The 20,077-nt window shown below is 52.3% G+C and overlaps 3 protein-coding genes across 5 annotated transcripts in view; all 3 read right to left on the reverse strand.

Moving 5' to 3' along the window:
- SRRT (serrate, RNA effector molecule) overlaps nt 1-5,649 on the reverse strand; it is an 11,059-nt gene extending 5,410 nt beyond the window's left edge. The window contains exons 1-5 of the mRNA XM_039849455.1: nt 5,347-5,649; nt 4,944-5,083; nt 1,870-1,998; nt 1,507-1,653; nt 1,083-1,271 (exon numbers count right to left, since the gene is read on the reverse strand). Of these exons, the coding sequence (XP_039705389.1) occupies nt 1,083-1,271; nt 1,507-1,653; nt 1,870-1,998; nt 4,944-5,065 (587 nt within the window). The 5' untranslated portion in view covers nt 5,066-5,083; nt 5,347-5,649. The remainder of the gene's footprint in view (nt 1-1,082; nt 1,272-1,506; nt 1,654-1,869; nt 1,999-4,943; nt 5,084-5,346) is intronic.
- An 850-nt stretch (nt 5,650-6,499) lies between these two features.
- On the reverse strand, nt 6,500-10,686 carry TRIP6 (thyroid hormone receptor interactor 6). Of its 2 annotated transcripts, none has more exons than XM_039849462.1 (9): nt 10,249-10,686; nt 9,862-9,989; nt 9,650-9,775; nt 8,962-9,345; nt 8,555-8,648; nt 8,277-8,446; nt 7,642-7,820; nt 7,277-7,392; nt 6,500-7,160 (listed from the first exon to the last, which is right to left on the reverse strand). In XM_039849462.1, coding segments are annotated over exons 1-9 (1,308 nt in total). In that variant the 5' UTR covers nt 10,358-10,686; the 3' UTR covers nt 6,500-7,158. The 2 variants fall into 2 exon arrangements, with proteins under 2 accessions (XP_039705396.1, XP_039705395.1); XM_039849461.1 differs by having other exon boundaries at nt 7,272-7,392; nt 10,249-10,684.
- A 143-nt stretch (nt 10,687-10,829) lies between these two features.
- SLC12A9 (solute carrier family 12 member 9) lies at nt 10,830-20,035 on the reverse strand. 2 transcript variants are annotated; one of them, XM_039849454.1, is made up of 14 exons: nt 19,894-20,029; nt 18,920-19,140; nt 18,531-18,665; nt 17,934-18,065; nt 17,246-17,554; nt 16,479-16,586; nt 16,235-16,346; nt 15,522-15,679; nt 15,333-15,415; nt 15,030-15,154; nt 14,689-14,881; nt 14,341-14,515; nt 13,987-14,133; nt 10,830-12,110 (listed from the first exon to the last, which is right to left on the reverse strand). In XM_039849454.1, exons 2-14 carry the CDS (start codon nt 19,098-19,100, stop codon nt 11,224-11,226), a joined length of 2,745 nt encoding a protein of 914 aa, XP_039705388.1. In that variant the 5' UTR covers nt 19,101-19,140; nt 19,894-20,029; the 3' UTR covers nt 10,830-11,223. The 2 variants fall into 2 exon arrangements, with proteins under 2 accessions (XP_039705388.1, XP_039705387.1); XM_039849453.1 differs by having other exon boundaries at nt 10,831-12,110; nt 19,898-20,035.
- Nucleotides 20,036-20,077: the final 42 nt, after the last annotated feature.

Below are 20,077 nucleotides of genomic sequence, written 5' to 3' on the forward strand. Positions count from 1 at the left end.
CAAAGGGAAAAACTGAAGACCAGACAGAGCAACTGGGGGGGAAGGGGGGACACAGGGGACCAGAGGAAAGTGTTAGGGAGCAAAAACAAAAAACAGGGAGAGAAAGGTACATGAGAGTGAGATAAAGAGAAAGAAAAAAAGGGTCAGTAAAAGACAGAACAGAACCACAAGTTGAGCGTAAGAGAAAAGGAAAGCCACAGGCATCACCTCCAGGATCTTTACCTTGGCCGCTTGGTCAAACAGAGCTCAAGATTTAACTAGCGCGCCCAGGGCCCATGCTGGCAGGTGGGCCACCGGCTGGCTCCTGGCTGGGGTGTCCCGGCCCGGATGCCCCACCCCCGCGGGACTCCGCGGTGGGGGCCCTGACTGACTAACTGCCTGAGTAATCACATTCAGCTAAACTGCTGCATTGTGCACAGCAGTGCCCTGCCTGTCTGCCTGGCCGGGGCAGCGCGGCTCAGCCCAGGGGCTCATGTATGGGCTGGGTATGGTGGGGGTGGAGGTGGGTTTGCTCCGAGCTCCGTCGATGAGCGGGTGTAGTTCCCAGTTCTGGCTCTTTTCAAGGAGGAGGAGCAGAAAGAGGGTGAGGAGGAGGAGGAGGAGCAGGAAGGGGGGAAAAGATGGTTGATTAAAATTAAAACATCCACAAAAAGAAAAAACTTAAAATTCTTTTTCTGTCAAACGACCCTGAGATCTTTGCTTTTCTTGTCTGAATTCACTCGTTGCTTTTGGGAGGATGCCACAGCCACACAGGGTCCCGGCGATCAGGGATGACAATGACCCAAATCCAGCAAGTGGGAAACAGTCTGTCTGCGGCCCCAAGGGAACGGGTGGCTCTGGCCAAGTGCCTGGAGGTGTCCCACTGACTGAGGACAGTGGGGAAGGGAGATGGGTAGGGGGCCGTGGCAGATGCTGAAGTGAGGAGGAGAACCCATCAGCCAGTGCTGTTGTACTTCCCATCCCCCACCCCCCAGGAAGTTCTGGATTGGGGAAAATGGGAAAAGGACAGGACTGCAGGCTCCACTGGCGGGGCCAGGGGATACATGCTAGGGAAAAGATAACAGGAAAGTAGGGGCACTCACCACTCCTCATCCTTATGAGCCAGGAAGAAATCCTGCATCTGCTGTCTTCGAAAATCCAGCTTATAGTCATTATAGCGCTTAACTGCCTCTGTCTCATCCACAGAGTCATCCAACGAAAGGAGAAATTCCTTGAACGTCTTCATCACCGGTGGTGGCACACCCAAGTCAATCTCTGCTATGCTGCCCAGCCTGGGGGGGGGCCCGGTCAGGAAGTCTTGGTTGTGGGAGAACAGGGTGGGGGGGTGGGGGGAGCCAAGGTAGCCAGGTACCCCCTTCCTTTGCCCACATGGACATCACCCCAGGCACCCCTACAGGCACTACCTCTGTGTGCCTCAGTTCCTGCCAGTCTTCAGCAACCCCGATCCATTCCCATAAGCCCACCAACTCCCTTCTCCCAAGAACTGTAGGACCCCAGGTCTTTTACCTGGCCTGGATAGGCAGAACATGATGCTGCATGATGTGGACGTCTGGGTGGCCCCAGGGCTGAGGGGGGCCATAAGTTGGGCCCCCACCCCCCCCAGCATAGGGCATCTCATAGCCACTGTGGTATGGGTCAGAGCTGTGCTCATCCCTGAGGGTGGGGGACACAAAAGTCAGAGAGAGGAGAGAATCATCGCTCCAGAGCATGAAGGAGGATAGGACCGAGGGAGGGAACATATGGAATGTGCTCTCTCACCCAAGGGTTTAAAGGGACAAAAAAAGATGGGTTTATGAACGTTTAAGAAAAGGAAATGACACACAAAGTTCTCAGAAGTGAGGGAAGACAAAGAAACTGTTGCCATCTCACCAGTCTCGCCTCATGCGCTTCTGTGGGGGGCTGAGCTCATGGCGAGGAGGAGAGAAGCGCTCTCGCCGATTCCGGTCATAGTCACGATATTCACCCCGACTACGGCGCTCCCGGCCACGGTCCCACTCTCTGGTGATAAGAAGAAGTAATAGTAAATGAGACACAGTTGGATATCACAAGGTCAAATTCCTGGACAGGTGCTTCCTATCCTATCTGAAACACCAGACTAAAAGTCTAAAATTATAAAACTACTCTCTCGACAGAAAAAGACTCTTGCCTACTTTCATCACTTCGGCCCACAAACTGAGAGCTCTCAATTCTATTTCTCCAGCCTGGCTTCTTCCTGAGTGTCAGACCAACATTCACAATCCCCTACTAGAAAGCCACTGTCACCTCAAATTCAACATGTCAGAATTCAGCCTATTACTTCCACCACTATGGGCCCAAACTTGCTTCCATCCTTCTGTTTTCTATGTGTGGTATACCAATATAGCACCCTATATCCAGCTGTCAAGTGTCACCCTCACCACTACTTTGTTATTGACTTGTTAATCTTCTGCCTCAAAACCTATCAAAGCTGCCCTCTTCCTTGTCATCCCCTGATTGAGAAATTTCTCTGAGTGCAGCACTGGTTCTGCTTACCTGCCTCTGGTCCTCCCTCTTCTCTACAAAGTGATATTTCTCAAACACAAATCTGATCATGCCATGCCCTTGCCAGTGCAGAACACTGTTCAAAATCTTGGTTTCTGGCTGTCATTCCAGCGTCTCCATCAGTCACCAGCCACTCCCGTCTTCATCGTAACAAATTTTTTTTTAAAAATCCTCTGCTCTAACCCAGTGATTTTTCAAACTTTTTGGCCTTACATTCTTAAAAATTATTGAAGATTAAAGAATTTTTGTTTATGTGAGTTATAACTATCAATCTTTAATGTTTTCAAAATTAAAAAAATTTGTGTATTCACTTTGTATATATTAACATAAATTATGTATTTTTATGAAAAACAGCTATTAAAAAAAGTTTAGTCAGAGAAGTAGCAGTCTTTACATTTACAAATCTTTTCAAGGTCTGGCTTAATAGAGACAGCTAGATTAGATTTTCATATTTGCTTCTACATTCAATCTGTTGTGATAAGTTGTTTGGTTGAAAAATATTAAGAAAATCTGGCTTCACACTGATCTGAAGATGGAAAAAGGAATACTTTAATATGACCTTTTCATATAACTGGGAATATTCTTTGATACCACCTAAAATTTGACAAGAGGTAGTTTCTTAAAGGCTGGATGCAATATTGAATCTGAAACCACATTAACAATTATTTTGTACTGTGCTACATTAACATCCATTGTTCTACTTTACTCTTTGAAAGGATCTTGACACATTTCAGTACATAACATAAAAATGTCATATTTATTAATATCGCTATCTCCACAGAACAGTCTTTAAGTAGTGGGGAGCTGTCAAGCTCACACTGGTAGATAAAAGTTTCCCAAAATTTTAGTTATCACTGGAAAGTTCCACTTCTCCGTTGGCAACAAAACTAACAATTTTCCTTGATGTAATAGGTTCTCTTAGTTTGTTTTCAAGAAAAATGCCTGCCAAATACCCAAATATGAATTACCGCTATTTTACAGTCTTTCATTTAGGCGGGGAGGCATTCCCCCCCACACACCCACGCACATTGTTATTCATCTCACAACTCAATCCCACAAATGCTCTTCCTGGAGATAACCACTGTACCCCCTACATGCAACAAAAGTGCTTTATGCATACTTCCCATTTGTCGTGTGTATTAAAAAGATGTACATTCAAGAATCCAATTTAATACAACTTTAAAGTTCTACCACTTCAGCAAGGACATTAAGCAAAATTGGCTCTTTTTTTCTTTATGGTATCACTGCCTTGATTTGTACTAAGGCTCCAGCAGTTTTACTCACAATCACTATAGCACCATCAATGCAAAATGTCGATACTATCAAAAACAGTTGTAACTTCACGCACATCCATCCCAGGGTCTGTAGCCACATTTTAAGAACCACTACTCTAAAAACCTGGAGTATGTGCTCTTTGAATTATATCCACAATTCAAAGATGTTCATACCACCTATGTCTGGGGATTTCCTACTCATCTTTCCAATTCGTGCTAAGGGCCACTTTCCTGTAGCTCTCCTAGACAAACCACTCTTTCCTTAAAAGGTCTGTTCCCTCAAAACTTACCATCTTTATGATGACCTCTCATATATACTCATTTACAGCATACACCCCAAGCTATTTTGCCCCCCAGAGTGTAAGCTCCTTATCCATCTTCAGAATTCAGAACACCTTTTCTTTTTTCTTAGAAAATACCAAAGAAAACAAACTGCCAGTCTCCACAGTGAAGAGATACAGCGACTTACAGACTGAATGCTTTACTAAATTCATTTTCAAAACCGTACTGAATGAATAAATGCTCTCACAAAGTCACCATAAACTTTTTTCTGCTTCCAAATCAAGCCAGTACCATCTGCTCACTAATTAGAAATTCGTAATACCTCTTTTATTAAATCTTCCACAGTTCCTCTTAACCTTACCTTATTTGAAACCATAACAGATGTTTCTTAATCGAAACACCGTATCTACAATTAAGAATATTCTAGAAAACTAATCATTAGCTGAATCAAACCTAACTCCATCACTGTCAAACCCAATCATCACTGTCCCAAAAAACTTTGATTTTAGGCAAGATAAATTACAAGAAATTTAATCATATTTTGCCAGGGAATTGATCTGACCACCTCTCCGATCAAATCAATTCTATATTACCTTAAAACCAACCTTTTTGAGGTATAACTTACAAACAACAAAGTGCACACATTTTAAGTAAATTTATAAATATCGTTTGTCCCTACTCAAACTCTTAGCTCTACTGCTTTGATCTTCTAGATATTTCAAAAACCTTTGGCCAACAGCAAAGAGGTTAAAATGAACCCCATGAAACGGTCAAGTATGAGCGATTTCATATGGTTTGCCCTAATAAAATTGCAAGGAAAATGTAACAAAATGAGATGGAGGACAAAACTGAGTTAAAGTGTCTTACCGGTCATTCCAATCGTCCCCTCGACGTCTTTCATCTCTTTCCCGCGAACGGTCATAGTCGCTGCGCTCTCTTCTAAACTTGTCCCTGCGCCTTCTATCGTACTCGTCGTCACTGTCACCCATGACGCGGTCTGAAGAGGCCTAGAGCCCGGACAGGGGTGGTCAGGGTATTGAACAATGACGAGAGGAGGCAAGGATCGCCCCTCTGGAATTGCACAACCACCTCCACCCGCAAAGTCCAGCCTTCTGCAGTCTCCGCCATCCCGTGCCCTCTTCCCTAGCAACTGGATGCCCCCGACACGCCGCTCGTCCCCAGGGGTCTCCCGCCCACCCCCGTCAGACCCGGGTGCCTTGCCCTCCCGATCGCCCCAGCCAGGGCTCTTAAGGCCCCTCCCATCCCCCACCTGGGAGGAGTCGCGGCCGTTAGTCTCGAGCTCCGGCTAGCTGGTTCTCAAGGATACCTAGGCCCGCCCCTTGCCTCTGGCGCGCGATGAAAACGACGCAGAGGGTGAGAAAGAAACAAGACGCTCTAAGCTACGGGGCCGAGACGCGAAGAAAGGGGGACAGCAGAGGACGGGCAGTCGGCGCGCGCCACTCGCGTAGCGCCTGCGTCACTCGCGGAACGGCGCCTCGAACTACAAACTACTCCCCGCGCCGCTCTAACTAGAACTAAACCAAAGAAGGCCGGGAGCACCGGGGGATGATGGGAAGCGGGGGAGAGAGAGAGCGAGAGAACCCAGAAGTCTCGCGAGATTGCCGGGACGAGAACTACGCGACCGAGAGAAACCACGGAGTCCGGACTGGACCAAGCGCAGCCTGGGGAAGGGGGTGGTCTTCTGTATGTAAAAGATAACTTACTCGGGCCTAGGCCAAAGGTCGCACTTACCCAGAAGTGTCCGGTTCCGAGCCAGTTCGCTTCAGCTGTTATACCCCACCACTTTGCTTTCGGCCCTTCGGACCTCATCTAGCGTAGCTCCTCGCGCAGGGCAGGGGTTTGGGGAGTGCCGGCGTTTAGCGGGATAGAGCAACCATTTTAAAGCCTATACCACCATTTTGTGCTCCCACAGGGGAACCAGCCTTTATTGGTACCTCGGTAAAATGCAACTTGCAAAACCCATTGTTCCTGCTTTTCTTCTCAAAGGCACACCCCTCCCTTCTTGTAAGCAAAACTGGCAAATCTCAGTGTCATCCCCAACCAGTTCTTTGATGAGGTAGGTGGTAGGTTAAGGTCTTGCTCAACAGGCAGTATCTGGCTTAACCCATATTAAATGCACCACCACCCCGAGGATACCACCAAGTCCTTGTTAGGTGAGTTGACTGTGAAGACTTAGTAGGAAATGCTCTCCTTGGAGCACGCTGTAACCTTGGTCCCGAGAGGAGTGTCTCTATGCCAAACTACATAAAAAAGGTATATACATTCACCCCTTGGGAGCGGGGTACCTTGGTATCCACAGAGGATTGGTTCCAGGATTCCTGGGGATACCAAAATCTTCAGATGCTCGAGTCTTTTATATAAAGTGGTGCAGTGTTTGCATGTAAATTACACACATCCTACTATATATTTTAAATATATTGCTTGTAATAACTAATACAATGTAAATGCTATGTAAGTAGTTGTTACACTGTACTGCTTAGGGACTAAGGACAAGGAAAAAAGTGTACATGTTAATTACCAAGTACAACCATGGTAAGTCTAACTACATAGTACATGTTAGCCAAATGTAACATTTCCTGAAATTTTCTATCGTTGATTGTTGATTGAACTCAGGATGCAGAGGGCCAACTGTGGTAGAGTTGCAAAAATTGGACCAGGACTAAGAAGACCAAAGTTCTGCCACTTGGGAACCATGCAACTTGGGACGTCATGTCTCAGCTAAAAATGCACAGTCACAACAGTTGTGTTTGTGTGGGGCTGCTGTGAGAATCAGATGAGACAACAGACTGAAGTGTTATGTAAACTCTTGGGAGATTATTATTTCATGATTGGAGGAAGAGGAAACAGCATTTGGTGACAAAGTTGTAAAGGTGGATGTCAGGGAAAGTGGTTGATGAGAAGGGAGAATGCAGCAGATGCTTTTGGGAAAACTCAGCAGTCAGTGGTGACCGTGGCTGAGAGCTCCTGGATGCGCCAGGCGCTGCAGGCCTTGCACAAGATGTGTCCATCCAGCGGGTAGCAGCCCTGACACTCACCTTCAGAGGAGAGCAGCAGCCCACACTCCTGTTAGAAAGAAGCAACAACTTTCCATCAGGCCCAGACCCCTGGGTTGTACCATACCTAACATCCCCAGACCTCAAGAATCCCTTTAACCTCTTGCCCAGGCCCCCTAACCTCACACTTGTAACAGCCGATGTGAAAACTGCGATCCAGAGCAACAATTCGCACAGTCTCCTCCTGACCTGGCTCAGGCATGATGGCTCCACCACACACTGAGCAGCGTGGGGCAAACTTCCTGGGGTAGAAGGGAACCAAGGAGGTTGTCAAGCCCCAGGGTTGGAGGGGACTAACAGTGGAGCCCAGAGAAGGTGGGATGCAGGAAGGAATGGAAGCAGCCAGAGGTATGGTCTTGGATCTTGGGGAAGAAAGTGATGTTAGCAAGAACAAGGCATGGCAAGAGTGAGAAACAGGAGAGGCTGGTACTGAAGAAATGAAGATAAGAAAGGCTAAATATACTGAGATAAAGTTGGGGACCCAGCCTGACCTGTGGAAGTCCTCAATGCAGTGGATCTGGCTGGTGGCATCCACTGTGAACGGGATGCCATCAAGGCCACGGTGGCACACCACACAAGTGAAGCAGCTAGGGTGGTAGGCCTTCCCCATAGCCCGCAGGATCCGGTCCAAGATGGGGTGAGAGCATGTGGAACACTTCTCCAAGGTGGCCTGTTGGGAAGGAGGGCAAGAAGGTCAGGGCCTGGGGAGGTCCACGGCAGCCCTACAGGCATCCTGCCAGCCCACCCATCTGTTTAGGTAACTCCCTGCATATGATTTAGTGAAAGGTGGCCTTGAACAACTCTTAAGTGCAAATGCCAGCACTGCAGCTTCCCAGACAAGTTATTTTAATTTCTATGAACTTCAGTTTCCTTCAGGAGTTAGTAATATCTGCCTCACAGCGTGTTGCAGGAATTTAACATACTCCCTAAACTCTAAAATGCCTCAAATTTGTAAGAGGCTGTTGTCCTTCCCTTCCAGCAGCCAGTATTTAGCTACCTAATTCCTCCTTTCTTGTGTATCAGTTTTAGTCCCCCAGCTCTTTGGAACTTGGACATCTAGTTCCCATCTTGGATGGAAGCCATCTGCCTCCTCTGCAGACTCTAGCACCCAGCCCCAACCACTTACCACATAGCAGCTCTCACAATACGCTCTCCTATCCACGGCGTAGAAATGTTGGCCCCGAAGCTGAGCCCGGCACGTAGAACACACAAAGCAGCCAACATGAAAGACGCGGTCCAGGGCCACAACCCCAGCTCCATCCCCAACCACATCTTCTCCGCAGCCACCACACCGGCCTGGGGACAGGGAGGGACAGAGTCAACCTCCCTTTGGCCAGGAAGCCAAAGCCACTGTCCCTCTGACTCCAGCCTCCCACCCTTTCCACCCACCCTGACTCAGCTCACCGAAATACTCCCCATTGGGCGGGTGGCTCATGTCATACACCAGCTTCTTGGTCAGCCTCTCAAGCTCCTCCTCAGGAGGCTGGCTCAGGGGAACCTGAGAGGTAAGAATCAAGGGTTTGGCTCTACCTCTAACTCTTGATGCTGTCAAATACCAGAGAGTAACAGATAATTCCACACAAAAAGTTCATTGGAGAATGTCTCAGCTCAGGGTCCAGGGGTGGGCCTCAAACCAATGTACCACTCCAGTCCCCTCCCTCCTACATTTCCTGACCTGCCCCATACCCCTAAGGGGTCCAGAGCTCTGATACCCCAGACTTCTGACAACCAGGACTTAAACACCACTCCCTACCCCACCCAATTAGTGTCTAGTTGTCTGAGGACCCCAAATCCCAGTACCCGGGGCTTACCTGGGGCCCATACCCGCCTCCTCTTCCTCCTCCTGCAGGGCTGGAGACCCCAGCAGTCTCCACTTTACCCCCAGGCCCTGGCTCTCGGTGGCTCCTATAGCCAGCCCCCCAGACTTCACCTCGGCCTGGGAGAGGAAGAGGGCCCGAAAGGGGCCCAGAGGCCTGAGAGGCCCCTTGCCTGGGGGGGCCACAGCCTCTCACTGGCTGTGCCATCTTCACTTGCACAGGGAAGGCAGGGCCAGCGGGAGTGCTGGCTGTAGCATAGGAGGCTGGAGTGGGGCCCCCATAGTGGGATGCTAGAAGCAGAGGAGGAACACCCCCTCCGTTCCGCTTCAGGGAGCCTGAGCCAGGGCGGTAGGCAGGGGGCTGAGGAGGCTCATAAGCCTGGGGAGAAATACAGATAAAAAAGGAGTGCACAGGCCCATTACAGTACACACACAGCTGTGGAAACCTCCCCCCACCCCATGTGTGGGGCCATCAGGTAAGGGCTGGTTTTTGATAAGGGTCCACCCTTGAGTGGCTGACAGCCCACTTAGCTCTAGTGGCCCAGCTTCTATGTGTGCATCACTTACATAGAGGGGGAGGGTAGGTGGGAGGAGGGCTGGGTGGACAAAGAAGGGACTAGGCGGGGAAAAGGGGGCAGGGGACAAGGTTGGGGGCGGGGATAAGAGCAGGTTAGGAGCGTTACCTGCCGGTCAGGCCGCCGAGGGGTGTGACCACGACCCCCATCCAGCTCAGCCAGCATGCTGGTCAGGGAATCTATCTCAGCATCCAGACTTCCTGGCCGCAGACCCCCCCTGTCTGGGGGAAGACCCTGGGAATAGAGCAAATGCAGGGAGAATGCAAATCATATGGCCTCATCTCCTGCCCTGGGTGCCCCCCCACAATCCCGGTTCTCACCTGCGAGCCCTGGGGTGCTCCATGGCAACCCACCCAGGCTGGCCCCCGATCCTCTGGTCCCCCTGGGGCCTGGTAACACCGCTCAGATGGGAGGGGGCAAAAATTGACCCTGGGGTGGGGCTGGAGTGCTGGGGTGAGGGAAAAGAGTGAAGGTGGGGATGGGGAAGGAGACAAGGGTGACACTTGTGGAGGCCCCCCTCTCCGGTTTTTCTTCTCCCCTTCCCTGCCCCTTGCCGCCCTGCCCCCCACACCTGGGATCCAAGAATGAGGCAGGAGGTAGGGAGAGCATAGAGAGGGTAGGGGCGGCTGGATCCAGCCTGGCTGACAGGAGTAGGCTCCACGGGAGCAGGAGCGGTGGCCTCCTCCACCACACTGGGGCTACCTTACCCGCTCCGTGGGCTGGCGGCGGCCCCAGGGCGCCTCGGGGGTGAGCTCGCCCCAGAGAGACTCTGGCGGGCTCAGGCTGCTTCGGGGGGAGCCAGGTGGGCCCCGACATGGCCTAGAATAGGGGACTCCGGACAGCAGTCAGAATCCCACGGCACCCCAGACCTCAGGCCTTGACCCCTTCTTCCGTCACACACCTCGTTTCGGAAAGAAACTCCAGGAAAGAAACTTTTTCTGGCTTTTTTTTCCCTTTCCTCTCCAATTTGGGGGACGGCCACGCCCCCGGTGACGTCACCACATTCCTGGGGGAGGGTCACGTGGCCCCCTAGGCCCTAAACCGAGTTCCTCCCCAGAGTCGGCCTCCTCCTGCCCAGCAGGGAGGCCTTTCCACGGGAGCCCCAGTCTGAGGGCTCCGGAGCAGCCTCCATTTCTCTTTCCCTCAGGCCCACGCCCCAAGTCCTGCACGTGGCCACCTCGCTGTTGGGACATTCCAGCGCTCCTCTTTCCCCCAATACAGATCTCTCCCTCTTCCTGTCCCACCTACCCGGCCCCCACCACCACCACCAACAGTGTTCAGTCAGCCGGTAGTGTTTTGGTCTTTTATTCACGCTTAGTAGTTAGAAAAATAAAACAGAACAAAACATCACAACCTCACAGATCAACAAGTCTGTTGGGCAAAGGGAAAACTGAGGTAGCCTAGAGTCACAAGCGGAGAGACCCAACCTCCATCAAGGCACTGGTAAAGGGAGGGAGGACGCAGGGCTGACTGCCTTCCCAGGGTGGCAGGGACACCTACCCTGCATTAGTGCACCAGGGCTCCTCTCCCAAAGACAGAGATGCCCCAGCCCAGGATCTCCTAATGCCTCCACCTGGCTCTGTGTCCGGTGGGCAAGGTAGGCAGGAGGTGGCCCTTCTCCTCCTCATCCACAAATTAAGGTGGGCTGCCAGACTTGGACGCTATACTTCAGGAATGGGGCATCAGAGATCAGTGCAAGTGACAGGGGTGACACCGTGAATGAGCAGCGTGGGACCCAGATCTCGGCTCAGAATGTCCAGCAGCGCCAGGTAGTGGGGATAGCGAGCAGGATCAGCAGGCGGCCGAGGCAAGTACAGGAAGGTGAGGGCTGTGGTGGGCCCCTCCTCACCATCCCCACCGTCAGGCCCCCCAGGCCCTCCTCTTCTGCCTCGCCCCTGCTGGGCCTGAACCAGTGCGTTAGCGCTGCATGCCAGGGCCTCTGCCTCCTCATCACCCCGCCTGCTATTCACAAAGTCCCCTTCCTCCTCCTCAGGCTCTCCAGACCCAGCCACATCACCCCACATCACCTCCTGCACCTTGGCCCGGATCCTGAGTTGGCTCAGCAGTGCCCGAAGCCGCCCCTCTGCCGCCCCCGGGGCCTCTCGAGGCCCCAAGCACAAGAAGATCCGGAGCCTGGCACTGTGCCAAGCAGGCACCATGCCCAAGATGGTTGCCATCTGCAGCAGGAAGAGGCCACAGACATCCACGTAGCCGGGCCCACCCCGGGGCCGCAGCAGGTTGAGGGGCCACACATCCACATGATGCAGATGAGAGGTGCCCCCAGACCCCCGGCTTAGCCGCTCAGGGGGCAGGGCCCCACAGGCCCTTGCCAGAACCACATTCTTGTTCATCTTGAGGGCATCTGCCACTGTGGCCACGTAGTCCTGGGGACTAAGAGCCCGGGGGCTCCCAGGAGCCCGGGGTGGAGGGAACAGGGTGCTCAGAGCTGGGGACCCGCCCTCCTGGGTGCCCTCAGCAGGCTCAGAGAAAGCCGGATCCGTCAGGAAGTGGTCCTGGGGTGGTGTATCATCATAGAAACCCAGGACCAACGTGTTGGGCTTCATGCCACCTGGGGGAAGAGAGGAGGAAATGGGAAAGAACTGAAAGGAATCAGACTCAACAACTGAGTTTACACCCTATATGAATCCACTCATACACACTGATGGCAACATCAGGTATATTATAGTTTGCACTCTGCTTGGACTCTTAGGGCAAAGTTATGCATGTTTGCATAATGACTTTTAGTTTTCCCGAACACTTTCGCGTGCATTTATTTATCTCCATGACTAATCTCCGCCGTTCAAATAGGCAAAGTTCACCTTAGGATTCTTTTAACTAATGAGCACTTTGGGTGGCAGTAGGATACATTCACTCTAGGCTTCTAGCAGCACATTTTTTTCATGATGAGTCCGATCCAATGTTAAACCAGAACTCCTGAATAATTAAGCTTATGGCCTTAATATCCAGGGAAACAGCACCCAGATTCTGCTGGGGGAGGATGAGAACTCGGGGCTGGGGCTGTGTAATATTTCTGTAATGATGGCATGTCCAAAGCATGGTACCTAGAGAAGGGACAGCTAACATCTGCCTGCTAACCAGGGGCCATGTTCTGTTGAAAGCACTTCATGTTTTAACTAATCTGATTCTTGAAACAATGCTATGAGGTAGAGACTATTTACTCACTCCCTTCTACAGATAAGGAAACTGAGACAGAGCAGTGAAATTACCTGCCCAAAGGTATATACTGGAGAAGCAGGTGAACACAATGCACCCAGCACTAGAGCCCATTCTCTGGACCTCTTAGCTGTGGGTGTATCAACCATGATGCCCCAAATCCCTGCCAACACTCCTGGTTTTTATTTTTGAACAACCAATATAGAATCAAATAATCCATCCCCCTTCCCCTTAAGAAGGCTGACTGTACAGGAAGATCTGAAACATCTTCTAAGACCCTTTCTCTTGACACAAATGGGTCATCAGGAGAATCTACTGTTTAAAGGAAATCTTTTTCTTTTTAGTTGAATCATTTTCCACAGAATAAGTTTCACAAAAGTAGTGGTCTCTTGGCACAGATTTTCCCACAAAAGGTGGGGCTGAGGAGAGACTAGGCCCTCAGATGCTCCAGGGTCTATCTCATATTGCTTAATAACCTCCTAAAACACCTCAGCACGTGTGAACTCTAGCTGATCTTGCAAATTAGACTAGTCATACCCCCTCCTAAGCATTTTCCAGGGTTCTGATTTACACCAAACAGGGCAATGTCCAAAACTTGATCTTTAGCCAGATTCTAAGTGGAGAAGGAAGCGTGCACTCGGGGGACAGAAGCCTGTCCCAGGGTTAAGAAAGAAGGAGGAGGCTAAGCATGAATTTAGAGGGAGCTGGGATACAAGGCCAGAGGCCTCAGCACTAAGACACAGTCACAAAGCTGGGAAACTTCCACTCCACTCAAAAACATCAGCCCCATACACCCTCTGCATCTTTGCAGTATCTGGGGCTGTATTACACCACTCCCCATTCTCTGCCCCTTTCAAGGCCCAAGTGAGATACCATCGAATCACAAAACCTTTGCTGGCCACATGAGTGATCTTCCTTTCTCTGAACTCGGGTGGTTAAAAACCATCTGCTACAGATTTGATGGGGTAGTCCCCAGCTTCCAATATTCTTCCATTGCCCCCAGATATACAACATGATGTTCAGAGCCTGTGCCCCAACATTTGGGTCAGAAAAATATAAGTGTCACCTCATCTCTAGTCCTTAAACATCTCTTCAGAGACGATCACACATTGTATGTTATCTCTGAACACCATGTCTTATCTGCACTAGACTGTGGGTTCCTTCTGGGGTTTGTAATCTGTGGTTTATTCTCTTAGGTGGTGGTGGGGTTGTAGTGGAGACTGAAAAGGGCCTCAGAGTGGGCAGAGGGGACCCAGGGAGGAGCAGCTTACCAAGACCTGAGATCCGGAGCAGGTGCTGAGCCCCCTGGCGCACAGAGGGCGAGAGAGTGAGGTCCACAAAGGCCTTCACCTGGGCCCGGTCCACAAGGCTCAGCCATGCTCCATACTGTGGCTGCACAGGGTCTGAGGGCAGGCAGTCTGCAGAGAAGGAAGGCAGCAAATGTAGGCCAAACTCATATACTTTCTCCTAGAGTCCAAATCCAAAATGAGCAGAAGAAAAAGTTCTGGGCAGGGCTGTGTGCTGGTTGGAAGGGTCATCTGAGAAGAAGCATGAGGCCTCTGGGACACAAAGAACACAGGAGTGTCTGAAACCAAAAGGGAGAGGAGGAATAGAGGGCAACTCACCAAGGTCTCCCAGGGTGACATGACCCAGCACATAGAGACCCCCCTTCTTGAGCTGGTTGGCCAACCTCAGTAGAGGCAGAGCACCCCGGGGATTCCCCACCAGGAGCAGCAGCTGGGGCCGCCAGAACTTCACGTGCTCCTTCCGAACATCCAGCCGGAGCAGGTATTTGCGCACCTGGGGACAGAGTAAGGTGGTGGGAAAGAAGGGCTCAAGTGGGTAGCCCCCATCACTCAAGACTTCTCAGACAGAAACTCCAACTCTAGCTAAGGGACATGAAGGACTCCTTGTCAGGTAGGTTTTCTCAGACTGCCTCCAACCCTCCCTACCCTCCTCCGAGCTCCTCTGACCTGATGGAAAAGCAAGGCCTGGCTGACATAGCCCCAGCTGCTGGGGCCACCTCGAGCAGTAAGCAGGGCAGAAAGCAGGCCCATGAGCAGCAGGGAGCCGCCAGCAGCCCCAGGGCTGATGAGGAACATCATGAGCAGGCAGGAGGCCACCCCTAGCAAGCAGGTGTGCCAGGAGAACAGGCTGAAGGTGGGGCTGCAGGTGAACAGAGAGAAGGAAGGCCACTCAGGGCTAGCTCTGAACACCAGACCACTCCACTTCATTCCCAGCCTCACCCCTCTTGGTCTGAGTCCTTCCCATTTCTCCTTCTTTTTCTGGGGACACAGGCATCTTATTCTCTCACCGAAAGTTGGGGGCCGAGGCCCACTCCAGGCTCAGGCAGGATAGGTCCACTGCAGCATAGGCCACCAAGTAGAAGACAGTGACCACTGCAGCCAGTGTGTTCAGCTTCCCAGCCAGGAGCACCAGCTGGACACATACCAAGAGGCTGAGCATTGAGCCACCCCCCCCCCACCAAATGCCAGTGAATCCTGCCTTTTCATTCACGTCCCCCAGCCCATGCCTAATCCCCTCTTGGTCCAGTGAGTGTAACTAGGAGGGGCTTAGGGTGAGGAAAAGGGCAGCTTAAAGAGGAAGAACAGCTTACCTGTACTAGGACCCATGAATAGAGCACAGCCCCCCAGGGGTTCCCCCCTCGGGATACAACCTTGGCTGGTGCCAAGATCATTCCTGTACAAACAGAAATGCAGTAGACACATCAGCCTGGGCCAAGAAGAGACTGAGAGACACAGGAGGGCACGCCCAGAGCCGGGCAACAAGGCAGGGGATAGCGCACCAAAGAGGTCATCCTGGGCCAGGGCGTGGAGGATGCGGGAAGCACCAATGAGGGAGCTCATAGAGGCTGAGAGGGATGTGGCGTAGATACCAATCAATACCAGTGGGGGCCACACACTGATGGCACGAAAGAATCCATAGTCCTCTTGCAGTAGGGTCCTACAAGGAGGAAAAGAGAAGGACACTGAAAAAAAATGTGCAGCCATCCTGGGGTCATCGTGAGAACAGTACTCACAACACTGGGTGAGGTTAAGAGCTAGACATTCTCAACTGACCCCAGCCCTAATCTCAAGAACCACAGTAATAGATCAAGTGTGCCGGGAGATAGACTTGGCATTCATAAATTATTGTTGCGCTGCTGTAGGCTTAATCATGTGATGGAAATTCCTAATAGTCTATGCACAAGGAGCCAACTGTTTATGGAAATTGACTAGAAAGCCATTCCCCACCCCACCCCCAAACCAAGTATTTACACGGTAGCAGGCACGTGGCAGATTCTAGTTTCGGGCTGTCACTACTTAGCGAGCCCTCCCACCAGCAGCAGCAGCTCTACCTCTTTCCTATGGGAGAAACAGTCTCCATCTTCCCTATACTCTAACAACTTGAGTATCTGCCCCCAAGCCTGTGCTATGTTTGGTAATCCAGATATATAAACCTTGCCCCGACAACGCCCTCCAGCCCCTAGAGGGCCAGGCTCACTCCCTCCCCAGGCACCTGTCACAGGTAAAGCTGGAGAGGAAGAAAAGCAGGATGTAGATGAAGAAGGTGTAGGCAACAGCCACAATGGTGCCCAGAGGAATTGCCCGGCTGGGGTCCTTCAGTTCCCCTGGAGGGAAGGGAGCAGAGGGAGAGAGGTCAGCCCTCCACCATCCCCTACATCCCTGAGCCCTGAGCACCCAGATGGGGGCACAGAGTGGCAGCCCCTAACCCCCAAGAGGCAGCAGGCAGGGACTCTCACCCGACATGTTGGCCCCAGCCATGATGCCTGTGCAGCCATTAAAAAGGACGGCAAAGACGCTGGCAAAGGTCATCATGGCGCCTGTGGTGTAGTCCTTGGAGTAGCCAGCTGAGGAGGGATCGTTCCCAGGGAGGAGAGGGTGTCAACATCCCTCCTAGTGATCCAGGCATCTTGGCCTTGCCACCTGCTCCTCACATTCCACAAGACCCCTGCCTCCCCCACCACCCTCACCAAGACCCCATCCCTGATTCACCTCTGGCCCTGGCTCAGGTCATCACCTCCTCCTGAATACTCTCCTCCCTCCTCCAGACCTCATTCATACTCTTTCTTGAGATGTCTTCCCTCCCACTCCTACCTGAATTCCCTAGCCCACCCTGGGCCACCCCCAGCTCTACCTGCTCCTGCCCTCCCCAGCCACATGCTGGTCTCGCTCCTCTTGACACCTCTGTGATTCTTGTCTACTTGAATCACATTTGGTCTATTACACTATTTAACTATTCCCTGAATGTACATCTTATTTCTCCAACTAAACAAGTTCCTCCAAGGCAGGGACTATGCTGCAGTCACTCTTGGGCCCCACTGAGCCAAACACACACCGGCCAATACACGATGGACAGAGCCTAATTGAACTGCTCTGCTCCGAGGTCCAGACCTCCTGCCCCTGATTCTCTCTGACATCTGTTCTCATGTAGAGATTCACAGGGCCCAGCCTTCACATGTGCCTGCCCCTCACCCCAAGAACTTTAGCACCCCTGGGCCCAGCTCACCACCCAAGTTGGCCTTCAAGGTGCTGCTGTTGAAGCCAGTGAAGTGGCCAACCTGGGGCAGCAGGGAGGATCCATTGGAGCCAGGCCGAGGGGTCAAGTGGATGATCCTGGGCCCCACAGCCACAAAGCTGACCAGCACTGAGGCCAGGGAACCAGAGACCAGCAGGAATGTGAGGAAGGAGGCACGGGCATAGAGGCCAGCCCCCAGTGTGCAGACCCCACCCACCAGGCCCAGCAGCAGGGAGCCGTAGAGCAGACTCCAGCCGTAGCCCTGGGGCAGGACACGGAGCCCACTGGACCCAGTGGCATCTGCAGAAGAAGGAACAGGGTTAAAAGGCCAGGCTCTGAGGAGGAACCCCAACCGTGACTCAGAGCAGGAACAGATCCCCTCTTTGGCCCACCTGTCCTCAGAAAAGCCATCTTCCCTACTCCCCCACTCAACTGTACCCCAGCATCCTAGCCCTGCCTAGTGGGTACTACCAATCTTGATGTCGACTTTAGGGGTATTAGCCTGGCCTCTGTGACTAGATGGTTAAGCTCTCTGTGGGCCAGGACAATCTCTCAGACATCTACATACAGCTAGGAACAGCTGTATGTAGCTCGAGAAAGCCAAGTTAATGGGCCTCTTTCCCTCATGATCCCAGAATACCAGACCCTGCAAACCCACAGAGATGCCATGAGCACAGACCAGTCCCGAAGACATCGAGCACGGCCTCCACCAGCCCCAGCAGGGAGACAGCACAGCCACACACATTAGCCAGGTAGAACATGAGGCCAATGCTGCCTCCAACCTCAGGTCCCAGAGTCCGGCTGATCATGACTAAAAGTGGAAGCAGGGGGTGAGTGTTAAGGGAAAAGAAACTGAAATGGACCATGAGGAAGGGCCTCAGCACAAAGCACTCTGAAGCTGACCCTACTGGGTCTTGTCTCACTGTACACACTAGGACTGTTCCCAGCAGTAATGGCTCCCAGAGCAGCCACTCCCAAGCCATGTGGCTTCACACAAGTCCCTAATGTTCTTGAGTTCCAGTTTCTTCCTCTGTAAAATGAATGCAACCTAATAAGACTGTTAGGAGAACCAAAATGACAGCTGAAAGACACCTGGCATACTGGAAAATGGCACTAACATGTAAGACTACATTGGTCACCATCCCCATACCAGCCTGCCTGCAAAACATTCATTAGGACTTGCCTCCCTTTTGCCAGGGGATGGCGGGAGGGACCCCTTCCTCCCTCCTACAAGACCAAAGAGCCCAGACACCAGTCCATCAATGTTGGAGGATACAGTAGGCTCCACCGCCCCGCACAGCTCCATTGGTGGCAATGGCACAGACAGAGAGGACGGTGAGTGCCAGGATGAAGTAGGCAACCAGGAGCATGGCCAAAGCCTGCAGCAGCCCAGCATGGCCCACCACAAACCCTGGAACAGGAATGGCAAAGCAGGTCAGAGGGTAGCTCACACCCCACACACCACACACCTCCACATCCCACACCTCCTCACCCCACCCCACTGGTCATTAATAAACCTCTAGGCCAGAGCTGAACACAGACCACAGGAAGCCCCCTCCCCAAGCCCTTCATCCGCCCACTTTTCTCAGGGCTCTTCCCCAACCTCATCCAAGTACCCCCCAGCTCCCACTGCACCCTTGAGTAAGCCCATCCCCATTCACTCACCAATCCTCAGGAAGACAACTATACTAAACATGGACAGGACTGTGGGCACCACCACACCCAGGAAGGTGGAGAGCTTCCTGGCAGATGCACTTCCAGGCCCTCCGGCCCCATTAGCAGGGAAGGCAACTCCCTCTTCCCCCAGGAGCTGGTAGGCCAGCAAAGGAGAGTTCTCATTAGCCATGGCGGAGAGTAGGCAGAGGAAGCCAGATGGGTTATGAGACCTGCACAAGAGAGTATACCAAATGAAAAGCAGGTCCACTGAGCCCCCAAAATACCTCTAAGCACTCAGAAGCCTCACCCAAAGGGAGAGCTGCAAACACACACACACACACACACACACACACACACACACGCACCCACAAAGAGTTGGCGGGGGGGAGGGGGGCGGCGATGGCTGGCCCTGGCCACTGGCCCAACAATGGCAGAATCTGAGTATCAAGCCTCTCGCAGCTCCTGGGGGCAACCACTTCCTCCATATCCCTGAGACTAGGGATGGCAATGGCTCTGGAAAGGGGCGAAAATCCTCTCCCTTCTTAACTAACAGTAGAAGAGGAAGCAAATCCCTCAAAAGGGAAGTGATTTATGGGGAGGAAGCTCTCCTCATACCCTCCTCTTAAGTCCTGAGCCACCCCCTCCCTCAAGCTTCCCCATGCAGTCACCTCACCTATGGGCAACAAGAAACTTCCAAATCTTCCAACACCCCATCCTCCTCCATCAGCTCTCTTTCTTAAACCAGCTCAAAGCAGCCCCTCCTCTTCTTACCTCACCAGATTTCTCCCATCTACACAAGGCACCCCCAAACACTACCAACACAAACACATCCTTCGACTACCAAAACAGTAACACAAGGTAGGTCCTCCTCCCCACTGGTTCCTGCCCCCTTTCTCCCAAGGCAGGTAGAAGGGGGCCGCGATCCCCCTTCTCCCTAGCCAGGCGCACCCCCACCGCCCGGATGCGGCAGGGCGTTCACTCACCTACCCGGAGGACGCAGCCGCCCGGGGCGTGTGATCCCGAGAGCCAGAGGGGTCCGCTACCGGCGGAGGGTCGCGGTGCCGGAAAAGACAGCTCAGGTTACCGGGATGCCAGGCCCAGAGCCTGCCCCCCCAACACACGCGCCCCATTGGTCCCCGGGCCCAGGCCCAGCCCCTCCCTGTGGGC

Source organism: Pteropus medius, unplaced genomic scaffold, assembly GCF_902729225.1.
Source record: "Pteropus medius unplaced genomic scaffold, Ma_sr-lr_union100, whole genome shotgun sequence".
Taxonomy (NCBI): Eukaryota; Metazoa; Chordata; class Mammalia; order Chiroptera; family Pteropodidae; genus Pteropus; species Pteropus medius.